At 35.0% G+C, this 23462-nt stretch overlaps 1 protein-coding gene and 1 long non-coding RNA gene across 3 annotated transcripts; both read right to left on the bottom strand.

Annotated features, from left to right (window-relative positions):
* Nucleotides 1–94: 94 nt before the first annotated feature.
* Nucleotides 95–2789, bottom strand: LOC113079662 (uncharacterized). The gene is made up of 3 exons (XR_003281742.1): nt 2598–2789; nt 1290–1344; nt 95–125 (listed from the first exon to the last, which is right to left on the bottom strand). It is a non-coding gene; the product is annotated as an uncharacterized LOC113079662 (long non-coding RNA).
* A 4231-nt stretch (nt 2790–7020) lies between these two features.
* LOC113079655 (uncharacterized) lies at nt 7021–14506 on the bottom strand. Of its 2 annotated transcripts, none has more exons than XM_026251903.1 (9): nt 14488–14506; nt 14147–14201; nt 10085–10149; nt 9561–9843; nt 9074–9207; nt 8946–8978; nt 7866–8148; nt 7575–7711; nt 7021–7317 (listed from the first exon to the last, which is right to left on the bottom strand). In XM_026251903.1, the coding sequence occupies exons 2-9, from the start codon at nt 14158–14160 to the stop codon at nt 7313–7315; spliced, it is 954 nt and encodes a 317-aa protein (XP_026107688.1). In that variant the 5' UTR covers nt 14161–14201; nt 14488–14506; the 3' UTR covers nt 7021–7312. The 2 variants fall into 2 exon arrangements, with proteins under 2 accessions (XP_026107688.1, XP_026107687.1); XM_026251902.1 differs by having other exon boundaries at nt 14147–14204.
* Nucleotides 14507–23462: the final 8956 nt, after the last annotated feature.

Consider the following 23462-nt stretch of genomic DNA (forward strand, 5'->3'; position numbering starts at 1 on the left):
CAATTCCTCAAATCAATAATCAGTTTTTAAATCTAGGCATTTTTCACTCATTCCAAACATACCTTTCGAGTCAGCGACACACAGCCAGTAGAAAGGTTAGAAACAAGAGCACATGGACGGCCATCCTGATTCAAGACATAAATGGATAGGTGAGTGACCACGGTTTGCAAACTGAATCTGCTGTAAAAGGACAGTTTACTGGAAGCACAATGAAAGAGCCAAGTTCCAAAATAAGCCTCAATAAAGTAGCCTATGTGGGAATCGGTTACACATTTAACGGTTCATATTTGACCTAGATATGTCTGCAAGTGTCTGTTAAAGACTGCTTCATCTGAAAAGCCTCTGCTGCTTGGTAGAAACATCTGATAGATGCCTCTACATTTTCTAAATGTCTATTTGACATGGATAAGAAGAGTTAAGACATACTTCAGGAGAGAAGTTTCCTGCAGATGTCAATTCAGACGTCAAATAGATGTCTCCATGATGTATGTGTGCCACATTGGAAAATAGGTGGTTTAAAATTGTATAAAGTTAGATTAAGAGTTGTATTAAAAATTTGCTCGAGAAAAACAAAATAAGTTGTCGGCCTGTCAATTTAATTTATTTGTAATAATGAACTGTGCTTTGTGGTTGGACATGTGTGAATTTCCAACAAACACACAAGAAGAGTGGGTCAACGAAGTGCGCGACCATCAGAATCTAAGGTTTCTGCGATAGATTCTCCATTTCTAGCTAATAATTGTGAACAGATGTTTTTTTGAAGTGTGTGGTATTAAAAGTTTCAGTCAAAACTTCTGTAGTGTTGAAACCCCCCATACTGATTTACTCAATGAAAGGACATTAGTATGGTCTAAAAAGGGGAGCACGCTTTTGTCCACTAAAGAGCTGTTTTACACCCCTATCGGAATGCGCCAGATTTTCATTAAACTGCATTAGGATGAGAGTTAATTTGGGGAAGAAGTATTACTACAAGAAACATGGATATTTATCATCCTGCAGTTTTTCCAAAAAAAGGTTTTTCATAAAGCCAAAGTTACACAGCACAATTGAGACGAAAGCTCTTGCTTTAGAGCTAGAGCTCCAGCACTTTGAAGTTTATCTTGGAGGTTTAGTGGGACCATTATTGCATTCACCGACCATAATCCTCTTACCTTTCTTTCCTTATCTGTAATGACAAACACTGATGCGATTGGTTGTGATAAAAAAAAAATCACTTCAAAACTCCAATAAACTTCCCCTCCAAATCATAATTTTAGCTGCTGTAAAGAGGGCACAAACATTCAACTCACCTGAAATCCATAAATGTATAAACGTTAAGGAAGACCTTCACAAATCAGAAGTTACCTGCGGTTAAACAAAATGCAGGTTTTGTACGATGAGAAATTGGTTATTAAAAATGTATCCCATGTAAAAAAAAAAAAAAAAAAAAACACACGTAATATGCCGGAACAGAACACTTCAAGACCAAAATTACTTTTGTAGCTATGAAAATGAATACTCCCCAGCAGTCTATGAGAGAGTATCAAGTTGACTAAACTTTTATTACATTTGTTGCGGAATAAGTCCCTCACAACCAAATGTTGTAAACACTGACTGGGGCCTTCAGCTCATCCATTCCATTTAAAGAAACCTGGGCTTCCAGACCACCTCATCAGTGCCAATAACCGATCCCCTCCATGCGTCGCCGAATTGAGTAAATAATTAAAGCAAAAGGAGCCCCTACCAAACTATTGAGTACATGTACAATGTGGGCTAATTGTTACCCCTCTCAACTCGTATATAAAAGGTACAGAAGATCTTGACTTTCATCAGGTTCATGGTCAGGGAGCTTGGGCTCAAAACATTCATTGAGCACCATCTTACGCAGTACATTATGATCGGCAAAATCTCTAAAACCACACGGTTAGTGTGAAGATCTTGCATGCAAAAGGTTAAGACTTCTCACATTACCATAATGTGTGCTCTGTTAACATTCCTCTCCATTGAGTTTACCTCATTAAATAAGGGAGAAGCATGTAACCCTCACTAAATATCACTGGCACAACATACTCATTTTCAGTGTTTTAAGACCTTGCACACAGAAACCAGTCATCTTTGGAAATAGAGGGTTTCAGAAAGAATGAATAGAAGTCATTTTGAAAGTCTATTGAGTATTGTACTTTTAAAATATTAAATGGAAATAAACCACCATCCCAGTTAATATTGTGAAGCTTAAGTGATTAGTAATATCCCTGGAGGTGGTGAATAAATAGAAAATAAGGTCACACAGCAGCTGAAGTCCACCTTTAGTTCATCATCTTGGTTAGTTCTCAACAAATACTGAAATGTGAAGTTAATTTAATGGGTCTTGAAGGAGATCCATTTTCATATGTTCTTTACCAACTAACACAAATCTCAGTTCTAGTTTAAAAAAAAACAAAAAAAAAAACACAACAACTGAAGAAATACAAGAACAATACTGTATCTTCTAGCTAGAAGAACAGCTTCAGGTTAGTGACAAGTAATTTGTAGAAGTTAGTAAGGAAAATTGAATCTAGGAAAGTAATTTGTTTAAGCAAACAGAATCTATATAATGAAATGACACTGAGTGCATGCACCTTTTTCCTCTTTATGTCAGTCAGTTGATCTGGTGAATCTCCTACAGGAAGCAGAGATGCTAAAATATGTTTTGATAAGATTCTCCAAAGTAAGGTACTTCACTTGCCGTTGATACACAGATACACATTTATACAGGACAAAGAACAAGGAATCGAATTAGGGCTGCAAGATTAATCACATGTGATTGTAATGTGTGTCTCCGTTAGTAAAACCGGTTCTGTGATTAGCGGTAAATGTCCATCACCTGCTTTCAAAGGAGCAGCACTTAATATATAGAGCCGTAGTTTGCTGACAAGCCACGCAATATCGCTTCAGATGCGGTTATGAACGCAACATTGCGAGGCTTGTCAGCAAACTACGGCTCTGTAAGTGCTGCTCATTTGAAAGCAGGTGATGGACATTTACTGCTAATCACAGAACCAGCTTTACCTTTACTGACCAGACACTCATTGCGATTAATCGTGCTTCCCTAAATATATTAAATAAAGGCAACCATTAATAGAGCTAAAAACGAGCGTGTTCTGATCAGGGCCATAGCTGGGGTGATCGGCCAGGTGCAGGTTGTACCAGTGGGCCCAGTTTGAAGTGTTTAATTTGTATGTTCGTTCTGTTTATTTGTTTGTGCTATTTACACAGTGTTTGTTTTTATTTTCATTTTAAGTTTGTAAGTGTCCAGGTACAGAAATAGAGTAATTAAATGTAAAATAGCACTGCATAGTCTTCACTGTAAAATTAAATATACAGTCAAACCAAATTTTATTCAGACACCTGCAACAGTTTTTTTTGGTTAATGAAGCTAGTAAGATTGTCTTTAAAATTAAATTGAAATTGTATTTATTTACACAAGTTTTTATATGTTTTTTTTTTTTTTTACTTCTGTTTTGTTAAAAAGGTGTTATATAAGTAAAAGTTTTTTCACCCTATAAGTATACATGGGTTCTTAGTTCATGAGTTTGATTTAAATTTTTTACCAACTTTAAATCAAGGAATATTTTCAGTTCATCTTCTACAAAATGTCTTTGTTTATGGTTGTATGTTGTATGAATGTATGCTTATTTTGTAAAAATTGATATGTAATAAGTGATTTTTGACCACAGGAAGAACAGCACTCATATGTAAATGAGATAGCTGATTGTTGGATCAATAAATAAAACAAACAAACATTTCTAACATTTATAACAGTTTATTTGCACTAATTTAGAAAATTGTAATAAATATGAGAAGGACTCTGAATTAGACTGTCAGAACAAATTTATCTTAATATAATCCTAATATCAGATAACTTTGAAAGATATGTAGTGGATTGCAATAAAATGAAAACTTCAGACAACTGTCAATAATTTGTTGACCAATTACCAAGCAATGATTAATTTTGTTCAGTCTGTGATGTTAAAAGGTTGCATTAGCAATTCTGGAAAAAAAAACATAAAGCATGGTGAGGTCAAAGTGGAAAAAATGGTGGTCCGAATTTTTTTTGTTTTTATCAGTTTCATAAGTAATCAACTGTATGAAAATTATTTGGGTATAATATGCCACAGTTCACTTTATTTTGCTATACTCACTGCCTTTTTTTTTTTTTTTTTTGCTATATATATATATATACACACACACACACACACTTTTTTTTTTTTTTGCTATATACACACACACACACACACACACAAATGAGTTAGATTTTTTTTGAAGCATCAAAAATACATTTTGGTATCACAGCAGTTCAGTCAGTGTACTGTTTGAGTAAATGAATTACTCCTGGATATTGGTTTGTTTGAACTCAGAGGGAGTGTCAATCACATTAAAATATAACAGCTTGAGTGTTCCTGTAGCTCAACTGGTAGTGCACTGTGCTATCAAGCGCAAGGTTGAGGGTTCGGTTCCCCGGGAACACATGATAGGCTATGTAAAAATTGATATCCTGAATGCACTGTAAGTCGCTTTGGATAAAAGTGTCTGCTAAATGCATAAATTTAATTTAATTTTAATTTAAGTCATTTGTGAATTAATGCTTATTGGAGATGGGAACCGCTTAAAATGATTCAGTTCGATTTGGTGAACTGGTTCAAAAAGATCCGGTTACATCGAATGATTCGTTCATGAACCTGATATCACAAACTGCTTTGATTTGAACTCTCTCACAACAGACACAGAAGAGAAGACAATGCTGAATAAAGTCGTAGTTTTTGCTATTTTTGGACCAAAATGTATTTTCAATACTTCAAAAAATTGATTAAAATCACTGAATTTAAAACTAATTCAGAAATGTATACAATTAAACATTTAATCATTTTCTCACTTATAATGATTATAAGAGTTTGAGGTATGACATAAACTTGTGGAAACGAATATAAATGTATAGCTATATGTTGTTTGTATAGTAGACATAAGCATGTGCATTTTTTATGAAAAATAATGTATTTAGTGTGACGTGTCAGCTGCCTCCTCCCTGATTGTCACCGGCACCCCGTCCTAAATTGCTGCCCTTCACCAGGCTCCCGACTGGAGTGGGTGTGTGAGAGGAGGGGCGCTGGACGAGTCAGGGCTGGCGGCGTGTGATGGGACACACCTGAAGGAAATGAAGCCTCATCACCGCCGCTGTTTAAAAGCCCAACGCGCCTCTCCTCGGGAGACCGATCTCTTCCCTGTGCATGCACACTGGTGTCCTCGTGGGTCCAGAAAGAGTGTGTTGAGGGACTCCCGCGCCACAGAAGACGTGAGCTGCCGGACCCGCGATCCGGAGAACCACACCCGTTTACACGACCGACGGGCCAGGATGCCGGGCCGTCCATCCCCTACCAGAGCCGCGGCCAACGAGAGTGATGTGACCGCTAGAGGAAGCCGCCGCCCCGGACCGAAGAGGGGAGCGTGTGCGGCCGCCGGACTCCGCCCCTTACCTGGACCCTTCCTCCATGAATACTGCCCGACCCACATGAACCCTGCAGCATGACGAGGACACTAGATTCCCTGTTTTGGACACTCTCTCCCTTTGGCCACCTTTTATCCCTTTGTTGTTTGATTTTGTTAAAGGTCCCCTTCTTCGTGATTCCATGTTTTAAACTTTAGTTAGTGTGTAATGTTGTTAGAGTATAAATATCTGTAAAATTCTAAAGGTCAAAGTTCAATGGCAAGTGAGATGTTTTATTGTACAGAATTCGCCTACATCGATCGACCCGTTTGGACTACAGCCCTCTAGTTCCTGCAGTAATAACGTCACTAAAACCGTTTTTTTGACTAACCTCCGCCCACATGAATTCTCAAACAGGGGGCGTGGCCTTGTTGCGCTCCGACGGAGAAGGAAGAGCTGTTTGTGTTTGTCACAATGTAGTTGAAACGCTGTTTTTTTTCATCTCTGAGTCCAATCACCTTTGTTTGGGCTTCCCAGGAACGCTGTACTTTGAGATTAATGGTTACAATTTATGTTTAACACGGTTCCCGAAAATTACAATGCATATGTAAAACTATGTGCAGCTCATTTTGCTAAGGACAGCTTGCTGAGGACAACTTCCTCAATCTCAATCAGTTTAATGCTGGATTTGCACAAAGATTATTCTTGAAAGATGGAGCAGTTCCCTCTTTGTCTGGAGAAGGCGTTGTTTATGGACCTCAACTGGTAAGTGTATTGTATTATTTAAGTTGGTGCGTTTAACAGTTTCTGTAACTTATTACACAAAGGGCAATGCTGTTTAGCTTTGTTAACTAGATGTTAGGGCTGTGCAAAAAAAAAACAAATGCGGTTTTCATGCGCATCTCGTCAGTAAAAACGCTCCTGTGACTATAAATACATCTCCAGCACATGCGTTCTAGCCCAATCACGTTGCCAGGAGGTCAGCCTGCTCTCAGCTGCTGTCGAACCACTACACAGGAACCGCTGGCCCAATCAGAACTCGTCACGTATTTCTGAAGGAGAGGCTTCATAGAACAAGGAAGTCATCAGCTCGTTTTTGTGACCGTGAAAACAGCAGTATACAGATAGGCGAATTGTGTGAAAAATACTGTGTTTTTTTACACGAGAAACATGAACACATGTTATATTGCACACTGTAAACACAATCAAAGCTTCAAAAAAGCGCGTAAAACGGGACCTTTAATAAAAGCCTCTCCGAGTCCTGACGCCACGCCCACTGTCTGTCTTGTGCTCCTCCCGTCACATTAGTTAATATAAATTGCCATATTTGAAAGTGTATTGTGATATGTATGTAACTGTTTAAAGTTTTTATTTACTTTTAATGTCAGACAATAGCAAAAGGTTTTAAGGAATAACCTTTTCATTACCGTTGTCATTAAAGTCAGATGTGTGCATGAAGAGCAGAATTATATATGATTCAAATTGGTTTTGGATGCTTTTAACCTCACAGCTCGTATCACTTTACTTCCTCCTCACTGTAAACATCCACATGATTTTTTGATTCAGAAAAATGCAATACAACATGCAATGCAGTAGTAATTTATTCATGTAGAAAGCAAAGATGAATAAAGATGGGTTTGTTCAGGCTGTAAATACACAACCTGCTGCAAACTGAAGTGAAGAATGTCAAAGCTTTAAACAGTCACCATTCAAAACATTTCTCATTGTGCATCAAAAGAGCTCTTGATTAAATGATTAAAGCTGCATAGGTCAAATGAAAACGTACACTATTAATATTGTTCAGAAAACAGAAGTTTGATTAATTTTGAATATAGAATCCTTGAACTGAGGTGTGACATCATCTTGTTCCATTTAATCTGGCAATGAAATCAGAAAAAAAAAAAAAGTAATTAAGGCAACAGAGACATAATCAAATATATGCCTAAACATAGTACTAATGAATCTGAGGTGGTCAGGTGGTAGTGGTACGAGTTGAAAAGTTGTAATTGTGCGTTCTAAGAGGATGTGAACACTTTTATCATATAATTACGATATGGCATAAACACATCTTATGAATTGTAAAAGTACACATACAAATTTTTACACACCATATCTCTCTCCTTTTATCTCTCACCTGAATAAACCTCAACTTCACACAGAGTGAGGAATTCATTGCGTCCAGGCACAATAAGGTTGACGTATCGCCCCTTAACAGGCTTAAACTCAAATGTTTTTGTGTCTCCGAGTGGGACGGGCCCAACAGTCGCAGCCCTGTGAAGAGACAGAGAAAAAGAGAGGGGCGTATCAGATATACTTCTATAAAAGGCAAGTTTGTATTAAAAGGATTAATTAAAAGTAATGTTATCTTATGTACTCATTTTTCTAACAATTTGCATAAGTGTTAAGAGACGGAGACAGCACTTACAGGAGATTATTGTTGCCGTTATTCTCCAGGCTGTTGCCGATACGGATCTGAACACCCTCGATCCTCTTTTCACAGCAGTCTCCACGATTAGTGATGCTAACCCTGGTTACCCTGTAGACGTCCAGCAGGTCAACTCTCCACCAGGGGTCCTTGTCCCCGCTAGTCACGCTGCATGACCCGAGCGCGTACAATGACTCCCGGTTACCATCGACAGCATTTTGAGCAGCCGCTAAATTACTGTATGTGGAGGACTGAACAGCTTTGCCTCCAAGAGCAAGATTCCCTGTTTAACATAATAAATATATATATATATATATATATATATATATATATATATATATATATATATTATTATTTTTATTTAATGTACTAAAATATCATTCCAATATAATGGACAAAATAATGCTAAGCTACAGTATGTAATGCAAATGATTATTACATGGCTCAGGGATATTTGATTCTTGATATTCCAAGATCTGATATTTCCAAATAATGATCATCATTAATAGCAATGATGTATAACAGACTGCTCATCTGGGTATCTAATACCAGTCCTTCTTGAATTTAGAACAGTTTTGTCTCAAACTAAGCGCTCATTATGACAGTTGTAAAAATGATGCATAATTCTAACATGAGGGAATTTGGCTTCACTGCATCTTTGTTACCAGGCATAACATTAATGAACGCAAAACACGTCTCCCGGAAATAATGTATAATACATCCAATTAGATGACAACTTCTGAAGTGTTTTCAATTTTGTGTGTGATGTGCACGTTGAATCAACAGTCCATGGGGGTGAAATCTAATGCTGAGAACAGGAGCTACTGTTTTTCACAGAATCTTTGCATTTATTACAATTGATCTGATCTCAACTAAAACCAATATTTTGTGTCCTTTTTTTCTTTTTTTTTGGTGGTAAGTAGCCGTTTTATAAGCCAGGGTTCTGATCATCTTGTCTGGGTTTATTTTATGAAAACAACTGTGTGGATGTGCATTATAACTTATTGGTTAGCAAATGCTCTGAAATAATATAATATATGTGTGTTACTGACAACATTCACGGTAATGTAGATAACTTACTTGGAGCACAAATGTACAATGGTTTGTCCTCTTCTGTTAATAAAATAATGAAACAAACAAAACATTGATAAGAACATTAAAAAAATGATATCACTTATATACAGTTTTCTTCTCTCGCAGTCCCTCACCTGCAAACACCTCGACTTCACACAGAGTAATGACTTCATCGTTCCCAGGTAAAAAAATATTGACGTATCGTCCGTTAACAGGCTCAAACAAAAACTCTACAGTGCCATCGGGAACAGTGAGAACAGTGGCAACTCTGCAAATACATAAAGAACAGTGTTAAAGTGGAAACCAGGTGCCTCTAAACACAATGAACATACCTAAAAAATGTTTAATAAACTACTGAAATCAAATTAGTTTTGTTTAGCACTCTTTAAATTCCAAATGATTGTTCATGTTTTATATCATATTGCTATAAGACACAATGTTCTAAACTTACAAATGTCTAATCACAATATGAAAAAAAACAAAACAAGTATGGTATGTCTTCTTGACAGTGTCTTGCTGAGTGGCTGATTTATAGAGGAGGTACAATTTTGCCTCCTGTTTTGTTAAACTAGATAGAACATAAACGTCCAAAGAGGATTAAACATTCAAAACATTTCTTACAGCTCATTGTTGTTTCCGTTGTTCTCCAGACTGTTACCAATGCGAATCTGAGCTCCTCTGAGTCGTTCTTTGCAACAGTCTCCACGATTCGTGATGGAAACCTTGCTTATACTGTAGACGTTTCCAAGGTCAGCTCTCCACCATGGGTTAAACTCAGCTTTAGTGTGAGTACATGAACCCTTCCCGTAATCTGCATCTCTGTTTCCATCTACTGCATGTTCAGCAGCTCCCTGTGGGTGTCCTAAGGAGGACTGCACCACTTTGGCATTAAGAGCAAGATTCCCTGTTCAATATGATATGAAATAATAATAAAAAAAAATTATATATATATATATATATATATATATATATATATATATATATATATATATATATATATATATATATATATATATATATATATATATACATACAGGTGGGTTTGAGGCAATACAAACAAACCAATCAATCAATATCAATTCCTCAATCAATAATCAATCAGTTTTTAAATCCAGGCATTTTTACTTGTATTATCCTAAACATACCTGTCAAACCGGCGACACGCAGCCCAGTAAAAAGTGTTAGAAACAAAATCACATGGATGGCCATCCTGATTTGAGACATAACAACACATTATCACAAATAGGATGGGACAACAGTGGTGGATAGTAAATAAGTATTGTTACTTTAAGTAAAATTTTGAGGTGTCTGTAGTTTTAATTTTCCAATATTTTTAATTTGGGAAACTTTTACTTAAATACATTCTAAATCATAATATTGTACTCCACTATATTTCATAAAAACATGTCGCTCCCCATTATTTTGAACTGGAGAAATCGCCGCAACATGAGGCATGCTAGCGGTGTCCCAACCCAATCTCACGGCAATTCGTACATATTTTACGAGGTGGCTTATTGGTACAAATTAATACGACCACACTAGTACAAATTCATAAGATTTGTGCCAAATCTTACATATGTTACAAGTTACACAATTCGTATAAATTTGTACAAATGACCCCGCCCCTAAACCTAACCGTCACTGGGGTTTAGACAAATCATATAAAATCGTACGAGTGAGGTCGTACAAATTTGTACGAATAAGCCACCTAGTAAAATACGTACGAATCGGTCGTGAGTACGTCTGTAAGATGTCTGTTAAAGATCACTACATGCTGAAAAGCATCTGCTGTGTACAAACATCTGATAGATGTCCCTAAGATGTCAGTTTTACATACATTCTAAATCATAAACATTTTAAAGACATCAAATAGACATCTATTTGACATCTAAAAGGAAATGTCCTATAGACGTATTGCAGATGAGCAAACACTCAAAAAAAATGTCTTGCAGACATCAAACAGACATCTCCATGATTGACATATGCTATCAGAAAAATAAAGTTTGTGTATAAAATTGTATAATGTTAGATTAAAAGGTACTGTACAGGGAACTACACTAACCTTTTCTACTGGTGGCACTTTGTGCGACTAACTTTTTCAGTTAATGGCTCAAAACATGATTTGGTCGCACAAATTTTTTATAGTAAGGCGATCAGGATAATAATGAAGTATTGCATTCAGATGTACTTTTTATTTTACTTGCCATTTTTTAAACCACATGCCTTCTTGTTTTATTTCTTACAGTGCACACAGTGCATTGCTCCGTCTTGGTACCTTAACCCAGGGCCGTAGCTGGGGTTAGAGGAGCCCTGGTGCAGGTTGTACAGTGGGCCCTGTTTTAAATTGTTTAATATTTACTGTATGTTCATTCTATTTTTTTATTTGTGCCATTTACACAATGTTTTTTTTTTTTTACGTTTGTAGGTGTTCAGAAACTAATTTAAAATAGCATGCATAGTCTTCACTGTAAAATTGAATACACAGTCAAACTAAAACTAATGAACTAGTGTCCTGCACCCACCAGTAAAAAAATATAATGAATTATATCAGATTTTTGGATGGACTGTAGATAAATTCTTGTTAAAACTACAAAGTAATTCAGTCAAGAGCAGTGAGTGATTTGCTTTCATTTTCTTGAATTAACATTAAACAAACTGGTAGCAGAGCTAGTAAATTAGGCTTGGTCACTTTAAGAGACAGTGCATCCATTATAATGATACACTTCCGATTTCTTTCCAACTCTTTACTTTCACTTAAGACATAACCACAGACTTTTTGAACACACTTTCCAAAACAAGTATTTTGACATATTTAATATAGGCCTATTTGTCGGTACAAAAGCAAGAAGACTTTGAGACGCGTCTCTGCGTGCGCCCTGAACACCAGAACACCGCGGTCCTGAATTAAGCTCTTTCGCATCCTTTTCTGTTTGTTTAAACTGCGATTTGTATTTGTTCATTCAGGTACAAGAGGACGCGAACATTCTGAAGGAGAGCTCGGTTCAGTGTTGCTGTCCGTGAAACGTGGCTCTCTCGTGCAGACCGAACACAGCACGCGAGTAACCAGCTACTCAGTTCAGCTTTTCCGCATCGCGGGGCTGAAGCCAACTTGATGTGTTGAAAAATAAAAAATATTCTTAAAATACATATTTCTGTTTTAATAAATGCTCATAGTAAATCATAGCATATTGCCTAAAACATAAGGTAGGTACAAAAATAATCAGTGTTACATTTGCGACCTCATAAAATTCAATGTCATTTCAAAAGGTCGTATATGCGACCATTCTGGTCGCAGTGTAGTTCCCTGCTGTATAAAAATGCTCTTGAAAAAAAAGTGCTCAGAGGTAGCTTTAAGTGTTGGGCCTGGAAAGAGGATGCCAAAGGTCCCTGGGTGGTCTACAATTTCAGGTAAATTTTTAAAGTGTGGATTAGGGCTGTAACGAAATACCGATATGCCAATATACCGTGATATAAACATTTATGATTATCATACCGTGTACATTTAAACAGAAAATAACCGACACATAATCTCACCTGCGCCTAGGCAACAACTTTACACCTAAGGGGCCATTCACATATCGCACCTAAAAATGCGTGGAAAATGCCTTCGGGCACTTGCACTCCTGAGTGAAAGTGAAAGTGAAAGTGAAAGTGAAGTGACATTCAGCCAAGTATGGTGACCCATACTCAGAATTTGTGCTCTGCATTTAACCCATCCGAAATGCACACACACAGAGCAGTGAACACACACACACACACACCCGGAGCAGTGGGCAGCCATTTATGCTGCGGCGCCCAGGGAGCAGTTGGGGGTTTGATGCCTTGCTCAAGGGCACCTAAGTCATGGTATTGAAGGTGGAGAGAGAGCTGTTCATGCACTACCCCCACCCACAATTCCGTCCGGCCCGAGACTAGAACTCATAACCCTTCGATTGGGAGTCCAACCCTCTAACCATTAGGCCACGACTTCCCTGAGGCGTCTGCCATTGCTAAGCAACCATGACCTGCTCTCTCCATGAAGACGCGGAAATTTCAGCAATGGATAAATGGATTTGCATGATAAGAATTGCTTTCAGTAGCTCTGCTGATCAATTTATTTAAAAATGGCAATCCATATACAGCTATGATCAGCTGTTCCTTCATCTTGGCTGAGCTTTCAACATTGTTATGGAAAAGGTGAGGAAGCTACATGACCTGTGGTGCCCTTGCGGCATTCTGAAAGTTGAGATGTTTTAACTCGATGCGGTGTGGACTCGCCTGGAAAAAACGAGAGTGTCGCACAGCGTGCACGTCACTTCCATTATGAGCTTGAAATAACGAACTTGAGCGCGCAAAAGACGTGATATGTGAACGGCCCCTAACTGTTCTCCTTCTCCACCCACACGTACAGCGGAGACAACATCAGAGACGGAGGCCGTTATCTAATCTCAATCCCACGTCAAAATAGTAATTCAAATTAGCACTAGTATGGGAATACTTTTTGCATTACTATAATATAATGTATAATTGTACTATAATGTAGCCTACTTCTATTATAATGCAAATTAATGATAATATTAATGATAATAATTATAATAATAATTTACATAAACATTAGGGAATATAATTTTCCCTCATTTTAATTTAGTAAATCTCTGATGTGCAGCCCTTTGCGAAAACATAAAAGAATAAACGTTTTAAAACATCAATTAAATTTCAAACATTCAAATATCAAACATTTGATAATTGAAAAAAATTGATTGTTTAATACCATATACCGTGAAACCATTGTATTTTCTAAGACAATTATCATACTGTGAAAATCCCATACCTTTACAACCCTAGTGTGGATAAATGCACACTAATGGCTAAACTTTTCTAGAACTACAAACGCGAATAAAACATTTTAGAACATGGCAGGTGCGTGCGAATGACAGTTAGGTAGAGAGGGGTACAAAATGTATTCATTAGGGTTTTAGTTACTAATTATCAACATTATACTGGTAAAAGTTAAAGCTAAAATTGGGCCCATTATTGTATTCTCTGACCAAAACCCTCTGACATGTCTTTCCCGTATGCATAAAAACATCCAGCGATTGATGCGATGGGTGTTGGTTGCGATGAAAGTGATACCAGATTAATTTAAAACTCTAATAAATAAATTCGATTTATTTTCCCTCCAATAATAATTTGACCTGCTGTAGAGAGTGCATTAATATTCAACTCACCTGAAATCCATCATTATATCAACGTCACAGAAGAGCTTCACAATTCAGCAGTTTTCTGCTTTTAAACAAAATAATACATTTATTCAATAAATAAATGACATGATAAATTTGTTCATAATTGTTTGCTATGTTTATTATTGATCTATATATCTGTGTATATTTATCTATTATTCTATTTATCAGTCATCTCTCTCTCTCTCTCTCTCTCTCTCTCTCTCTATATATATATATATATATATATATATATATATATATATATATATAGACATCAATGATATTATGCCCTGACAAAACATTTCAAACTAAAAATTGCTATTGTAGATATAAAAATGAATACACACCAGCAGTTTATGAAGAGTGTCTAGTTGAATAAGATTGTGCTCAGAAATGATGCTTATTTATTGCTGAATAAGTCCCTCCCAACCGAATTATGTTTCTGATATCTGAATATTCAACATTAAATGGACCTATAGCAAGATTATCCATTTTTTTGTAAGCCTTTATTCTGATATAAGACAATTAAATACAGAATTTTGATAATTTCTGTATAAATCAGGAAGTTACAAGTAATTACAATACAATAATACAATACAAGCAGGATTTTAATTAACTATTTCAATAGTTCATCTTCTTGACAACAGCAGCCAAAAATGCAATGGATTTCAAAATGTATGTGATGAGACAGTACTTTTGCTTCTCTTTATTCTGATTAATGTTCATTTTCAAGACTTACTGAAGCACAGGTAGGAATGGGTGCACTGAAATGTGGTTGAATAAAACTTATTTTCTGGCAGTGGTGTGGTTTTCTCATATTAAAATCACTTTACATTTACCACAGATGCTTTTATTTAAAGTGCATTCAATTTAGACATTTCATCAGTTCATGTATCCCTTGTTCATAGTGAACAGAACCCATAGGATTTCTAGTGCCATGTTTTGTTGTTTGAAATCCTGTAATCAGACACTTTATGTGTGAACATCTCGTGACCAATGTGTATGCAGTGTAAACAGAGTTTTTTTTTTTTTTTTTTTTACATAATTCCCCACCTCCATGCATATTAATAGAAAAGAAGCACATATTGCAGCTAAAGTCCACCTTTAGTTCATAAATACCAGAATGTAAAATTAATTATTTAATGGATATTGAAAGGTGATCCATTTTCATATGTTCTTTACCAGCCAACACAAAATGGCTCATATTTTTCTAGTGCAAATGCACATTGCTTGCATTTATTTGTGCATTAAATTACAGATGAAAATGCTATAACAACGTGTGGCTTATTGTACAGTTGTATTGTAGCTTAGTCCATACATTAAATGTGATGCATATAACAAATGCATACATGATCTGAACAATGAATCAATTGTCTTTAAGTGCTGCTTTACAGCAGAATTTGAACTGTCTGCATAGTTGAGTTTCCATTACTGAGTCTGCTATTATTAATGTTATTATCAGATATCAGGATATTTCAGATAAACTAAGATGAACACTTTTATTTACTGCTGTTCTCTTTTGAAAAATACATTGGATTTTTAATTAATTATAAAATGTAGGTGAAGAGATAGCGCTTTCACTCATATGTATGTTGATATACTGTATGTTGATACTTTTTATGCTGGTAAAAAAAAATAATAATAATAAAAAAAATCTGTAAAGTGCTTCATTGATAAGTCATGTATTCAATCATATTGATTTATAAATCCATATTTATTTATAAATACTGTTTTAACACAGTATGCACTCACTCATTTTGGTTGAGTTAATTGATTCAGTCACAGTTGTGGCTTCTCATGTCCAAATAAAAGAGAGTGAAAATTTAGCAAATGCTTCCCTATAAAATGTGTAAACAAGGGAAATGTTTATTCATTCCTTTTTCTTGAACAAAATTTGCTTATGCAAATGTACTTATCATATAATCTAATTATATAATATAATGCTTAATCTGTGATCTTGCTATCAGGATGTAAACAAGGATCTTTAACTCTATGGTTGGGTAAATTTGAACTGTTTAGTTTTGTTTGCATTGCCACATGTTTTTCAAAAGTAACATGGATAATTTGATCGCAGAAAATAATTGTAAGTAACAATCAGCAGTTTTGTTTTTTATTGATAAAACTCAAAACACAGGATTTTAGTTGAATTCAGATAAGGTTCAGTTACATTTACTGATCAGTGTAAAAATCATTGTGCTGATGTTTTAATTTTAAAATAATACTATCAATATTTATGTTCTTATATCAACACTTTTCCTGCCGTAAAAGGGAAAACATGATTTGAATGCTATGTGGTTTACTGATATCAGTTTAAAGAGAGAGAGAGTATCCAAAGTAAACACTACTTTCATTTGAGCAGCTAGTTTTAAGGTGTGTTTACTTTAAATAAGAAATGCAGTGCTCAGTAAACATGATATGGAGGCTTTCTTTGCAATTCAATACTCCTTCAAAACTAATTGCACGCATTGCAATTGTTCTTTGACCGTACATTGTTTTATTTTTATTTTTAAATGTCTTGAATTCAAAGACTGTGGAGCATAGAGTCTTTCCTGTTTTTCCTCCTTTTATCTTTTATTTTAGCCTTTATTTTTCCTCAGATGTGTCTGTCAACATACACATTCAAGTTAAAATAACCAAAGTAATTCAGAAATATAAACTTTGTATTTTCTTTGTTAGTATAAGTAAATTGAATCTTGGAAAGTAAACAGAATCTGTCCATAGAAAGGACATTGAGTGCATTCACACTTTTCCTTAAGCTCTTTATGACAGTCAGTTGATCTGGTGAATCTCCTACAGGAAGAAGAAATGCTAAAATATGTTTTCATGTGATTGTTCAACTCTCCAATTAATTATAGGTGCTTAACTTGATGATTTATTGTTTTCTTTCATAAGATAATCTGGTTGCACTTTATTTTACAGTACGTGTACTAACATGTACTTATAGATTACTTACAGTTTATTTATATAAGAAAGTTCTGGTAACACAAGGTAACTACATGGGGTAGGGTTAGGTTTAGGGGTAGGTTCAGGGTTAGTACCTAGTTATTACGTAGTTATTGTAATTATTATAATAAGTACATAGTATGTACACAAGGAACAGGACTGTAAAATAAAGTGCTACCGATAATCTTCTGATGGTTATTTTACAGTTAGACTTTCATTGAGCTGTCTATCATTAGCAAAACTTGACACCTGTCCTAGCATAACATGTTAAAACATACTAGCATGATGTTATTAGTGGTTAAATATGCTAGCAAACATTAGGAATGAGTGGACCCATTTTATTCTTAATGAAGATCCAGATTGTGTTAGTAAGAACTTTGCCCTTTGTTCACTTCATTTTCCCGTGGTTTCATTCATAAACAAGGCACCATAGGTGAATTCAGCAAGAATTCATGTTAATCATTTAGTAATAGCCTGATCAGAAGGTTACAATGACTGCAAGAATCGAGCAGGATGTTAAGAGTTATTCTGTTTCTTTTACTGATTATTTTCGGGTTATAGCATGATTTAAACAGATTCACACGCAATCGTTTTCGCAAAAATGCATTCAAACAAATGTAATCTTACATTATCAGCATGCTATCTGATTTTGAAATCTTGAAGTCAATCGATCTGTTTAGATAAAATAACTGACAAAATGTACTGTTATTTTCATCATAAACCAAATTTTCACAGCAGAAAGCAGCAATTAAAGATGTAATGCTTACAATGTTATTAGTTTGACATGTTATATAGGGAAATAATCTCCTGTTATTTTTTTATTATTATTATTTTATATGCTATGTTATGAACATAACATTTCAAACATACTGAAACACTTTATTCACGGAGTGAAGGCGGATCGTGTTACTGGTATCAGTTCGCGCGGAGGGGAAGTTGTTGCTGCTCACAGACTCTGCTGCGAGTGAGAGAGATGTTTAACCTGACGAAACAAAGACTACCACGCAAACACAAGCACAGCACATCCGCCAAAAATCAACCTGCAGCAATGCTCGTTGCTCGACTCGCCAAGCTTTACTTTTGTAGGTCGCATGGCAGTAAATAATTTGATAATATGACCAGGCAGTCAATACAGATATTTAATAAAAACAAACAGGGCTGTAAAATAAAACAATAAAAATAAAACAAATAAAAAACGCACGGCAGGTCTACACTGGACACAAGTGGAACGATCCAACAAAAGACAGCAGAACCCAGTGATGGATACACTGGACACGATCCCCAGCAGTGAACTGATGCTCGTTCTGTTTATGATGAAATGTTCTGACACTGCATTCAGATGATTTGACACTATAGTGTGATGTCATCAAGTTTAGACACACGTTTTGCTGTGGGGCACAGATGACATCTCTGGCGTCCGGTGTAGACACACAGAAAGTTTCTGCTCTATTTACAAATAAGTTCTATAATAAAAAAAATTATAAAAAAATAAACCAGCTGCATAACAAGATGTAAATTTAAACGAGAAAATATATTAACAGGTCCTCCGTCCGTGACACTGACTCACTGCTGAGCTGGCAGTTTTAATCTGAACAGCTCTTAAAGCTGAGTGGATGGTTAGATGCATGATGGGCTAGTATTAAATAAATAAATAAATAACTAAAAAAATAAAAATAAAGGTCTTTCCAGCATTAAGATAATAACAGTACTGTTTTTTTTGTTGTTGTTGCAGTTATAAATTTGACTGCTAAATGCATGATAAAGAACTACGTTAAAACTTGTTTTTTAAAATTTCTTCATAATTTGAATATTGATTTAAAAATCAATATATAATACAATATACATACATATATATATATATATATATATATATATATATATATATATATATATATATATATATATATATATATATATATTAGGCTATATGATATTACCCTACTTTAAAAGCAAGTAAAGAAGGCTCCCTTTAAAATCAATTATGTTGTCAATTACTAAAGCTATTTTTTACATCTTGTGAATTTTGTTGATTATAATGAGAAATCTTGAGTTTAAACGTAAGGACGTTTTATTAATCCGTCCATTCTTTAGAGTTTCAAAGATTTAATCGTGGAGGTTTAATTTGTTTTAGGCAAATTAGGCCTAAATAATGGGAACAAAATTATACAGTGCTTCACGTTTAAACATGCAACAATTTCTTAATTAGTTTACAGACAAATGTCTTTTTCTCAATAAGTTATGTCAAAATAAAGGACAGGTAACGGATAACAAAAATGCATGTTGTTTTATTAAAAGTAAAACATATAATTAAATATTTACAGAATAAATTAAAATATAGGAAAATATTGACATTTTGTATATTTATCCATGTAGCCTACCCCCCCCCCCTAAAATAGGCTACCACTTTTAATGCTCTGATGCAAAGTAAACCACATTTTTTTTATAATATAACGCATAATTAATATAATATAAATAATACTGCACACCTTTTAAATGTGTCAAATCTAAAATATGGTTTAATACCATGTAGCTTAGAAAATATAAGCACAGACTCAGGCACAGGCTTGACATTTATCCTGCTTGAATTCGTTCTAAGAAATGCACATAACTTCATGAATACCAAACTTTAATCTGTGAATATTAAATATTAAGTATATTAAATATTTAGACTATAGTGTTTTTCTTTCATTTTCCGTGACTGAAGCACTCAAATGTAACACATCAGTGAGGCAAAACTGACGTCTATTTGCGAAAATGTGCTTTGATGCGCTTGTTTGATAACTTGCGATGGTAAAAAGGGCCTTTTGAATGTCTACTTACTGTAAATCACTGCAGCTCACTACTGCTCAGACTCATGTCCCAAATCAGCACAATATGTCCGTGCCCTACTGGGACATGTGCGGCTTTACTTTTATTCAATGGAAGAGAGTGAATGTACGTCGTCCATCTTTTTTACAGTCTATGGTGGGCACACAGGTGTCCTTTAGAACTTGCAATAAGCAAAACTGTTAGCCAATCATAGTTGTGAGCATTTACTTCTGAGTCTACAATCCACCACACCTATTCAAACTGAGTGTTCTGATGAAGGGGTCAGAACAGGACAGGAAATAGCCTATTGCTGCTAAATTATGATGTTTCTTTTTATTTTTTTTATTTTTATGTATACATCCTGATAATTTTATAAGTGGAAGAAAACAGTATATTAAATTAAATAAAGGCAGTGTGTGAACCCTTTAAGGGGCAAAACACTGAGGGAAAGTAAAAAAAAGAAAATTGTATTATATGTCGATTGAGTGAGTAGTATGTTTTTCATACAAGATCTGGCAACTGCACAGCCTTGGAATAATATATTGATGTGATTATTCATATAACAAGATTTGGGCCATACAAATTACAGGAGCGTTTAATGGATTGTACACATAATAGTACACATATACACTTTTATACAGGACAAAGTACAAGGCTTCTAATAAAATAAGTGTGACCATTAATAATGCTAAAGATGAACATATGTGTGATGATTAAAAAAGAAAAGAAAAAAAGTTGATCCATGAATATTTCTGCAGCCACTATACCTAAGACTGACATGAAGCATGAGAACCAGGGACAAATGCAAACACAAATGCCTTGGTTGTTTTGAACAATGTTAAATAATAATAATAAAAAACAATAATTTAATAAAAATAGAAAAACTCAAACATGTATTCAATTTTAAACCTAACTGATATAATGATGCAAACGTAAAAGTTTGTACATTAATACAGCTCATCAATAAACCAAAGAGGAAGTCACACAGTTTGCACAAGAAGGTGTTGTCAGCACTGCCCTGACGATTTTATCGGTGAGTCTATACAGTGTAGCAACTTAAAGGCTACACATGACATGTCAGCGCTGTTTAGAGACGCTGCAGCAGAAGAGTTTAGAGACACAGGTAGCCAAATTCACACAAGCTCTCTCTCTCTCTCTCTCTGTGTGTGTGTGTGTGTCACTGTCGCTCTCTTTCTAATAACTTAATTAATAACTGCATTAGAATTCTATCAATGGCTCAAGCCTATGTTACTAACTTTATAACAACGTTTTGGTACTAGCAAAAGAGGCATTGGATGAGATGTGGAAGAAATAGTCCTACTCACAATAGCGATTTAAGTGCAAAAATCGGGCGAATCCCTTTAAATAAATCATTGGCTTGATAACCATAAGCGGAATAACTGACTCAGGGCTGTTGAATTATTAGGGAAAAAATCATTATTTAAGGCTGTGCAATTAATCTAAAAAATAATTCGCTTTCGATTTTGGCCTCCAGCGATTATGAAAATCCAATAATCGAGATAAATCGATTATTGTGCTCCATTCCTCCCTCTTAGCCTTTGCAGTGCTGCACTTTCGTTCCTCCATAAAAGCCCAATTTCCCGTGCAAATCAGTAAAATCATCTAATATGAAATTTGCAAAATGGGATGTGGTTAAATTTTTATTAAGTATATTTATTCATGTTTTTAAAAGCATGAAAGAGAACATTCGCTGCTCCTCAGGAAGATATAAGTGCTCAGAGACAGAACAGAACACGGACATTTAAAGTAATCGTTTAGCTCAAAGTGTGCGCCTAATCGGTCAAATACAAGCAAAAATGTGTCAAAATGCTGCGCTTGGTTATTATTCATGTATACATTCGTAGGTCATGTAATAAATGTGTCATGATTCTGCCTTCATGTCCTGACTTTTCTCTAGTCTTGAGGCAGGATCATGACAGACCCGTGTTTTGTGTACAAGCACATGGCCTTGTCTTTGGGCCATGTGCTTGTGTTGTCTCGTTCCCTTGCCCCGCCCTCCTTGTTATCCTAGTCTTGTCGTGATTGCCTTATCTGTGCCACCTGTTGTGTCTTAATTAGTTTTCCTATTTAGATCCCCTAGTGTGCTCTGTCTTTTGTCGGTTCAATGTGATTGTTCCTCTTATGTGTTTCTACATGTCAGCCTCGTGAGATATTGTATCCTTGTAACCCCTTTCAGAAGTCTTTGTATAACCGTAAGTGTTTAATTGTAATTAGTGTTCTCGTGTTGCGAGTCTTTGTTTATCTTGTTAACTCAGTCCTGTTAAGTCATTTTGTATCTGCCCTAGTCCTTGTTTTCCCCCTCGTGGGTTTTGTTTTCCCCTTTTTCGTGTAAATAAATCTTGTGTTGTACTTCCCGTCTGCTACCCCTCCACATAACAAAATGAATGTAAATAGTTCAGAATGAAAATACGTGTGTAACAGTAATTTGGATCCGTTTATTGGAGTTTTTGCCTTTCATAATTGAGAAATTGAGTTCTCTTGGTAAGTGTAATTATTAACGTTCTTTACTAACGTTCTTTTCTTTTTTTTTTCTTTTTTGTAAAATGATTGTGTTCTATGCAGTTGTTTGTAAAGATGCATAAGAGTTAATATTCTGTTATAACATGGGAAGAACATTGCATGAATGTGTTGAATAACTAATGCTTCAGTGTTAAGTCACTTTGAGATGTTAACAGACGTTATTTTAATGGTTTTTGCATGTATTTGTGCTGTGAGTTGATGGGTGATCGTCTGACGCACATATAATACAGGTAGATGAGGCCTCATTTGAGAAATAGCTCTGCGCGCATTTATGTAAACTAAATTTGCTAAAGTTAAATGAGAATTAAGGGGACAAATGTAGAAATGTTGTTTATATGCAGACTAATTGCTTTAATGATGCATATTGTTGCAAGGCATGATTTTCTGAGTCGGATGCTGCACATCCCTGGACACTGGACGATTCCTGAAAATATTTTTTACGTGTACTGTCCCTGCATCAAATCATACATCATATATATATATATATATATATATATATATATTCCTTTTTTTTTTGAGGACGAGAGTAAAAGGGTATTTTAAGTGTTATTATTTGGAAGAATTGTATTCAAATTAAAAAAAGTTATTTACTTTAAATGAGCAAATTAGAAACAATTTGAATAAAAAAGATAAAATAAATTGTATACATATTAATAGAGTAAGGATCAATAAAATGTATTAGCTTGAATCAAAATAAGGATAACTAAATAATGACTAACTAAATAGGAATTATAAATCTATATAAATAAGAGTTATAAGAAGGACTTGTTATTTGTTTGGAGCAAACTTTTATATGTACTTTTATACATATCTATTTTTATTTCCTTGTGTTTTATGGTGATGTTTTGAATTTCACTGCTAATAAGAATATTTCATAAAATTCACAGTTTTACAGATTAAATTATAAAAGTTATAAAGAAGTTTTAAAAGACTTGTCTTACATCAACAATTACAACAATTACAAATACATCAACTCATATCTTACATCAACAATTTTTTAAATACATTTAGAAAATATGTTTTTAATATT

The sequence above is a fragment of the Carassius auratus genome, unplaced genomic scaffold (genome assembly GCF_003368295.1).
Source record: "Carassius auratus strain Wakin unplaced genomic scaffold, ASM336829v1 scaf_tig00028952, whole genome shotgun sequence".
Taxonomy (NCBI): Eukaryota; Metazoa; Chordata; class Actinopteri; order Cypriniformes; family Cyprinidae; genus Carassius; species Carassius auratus.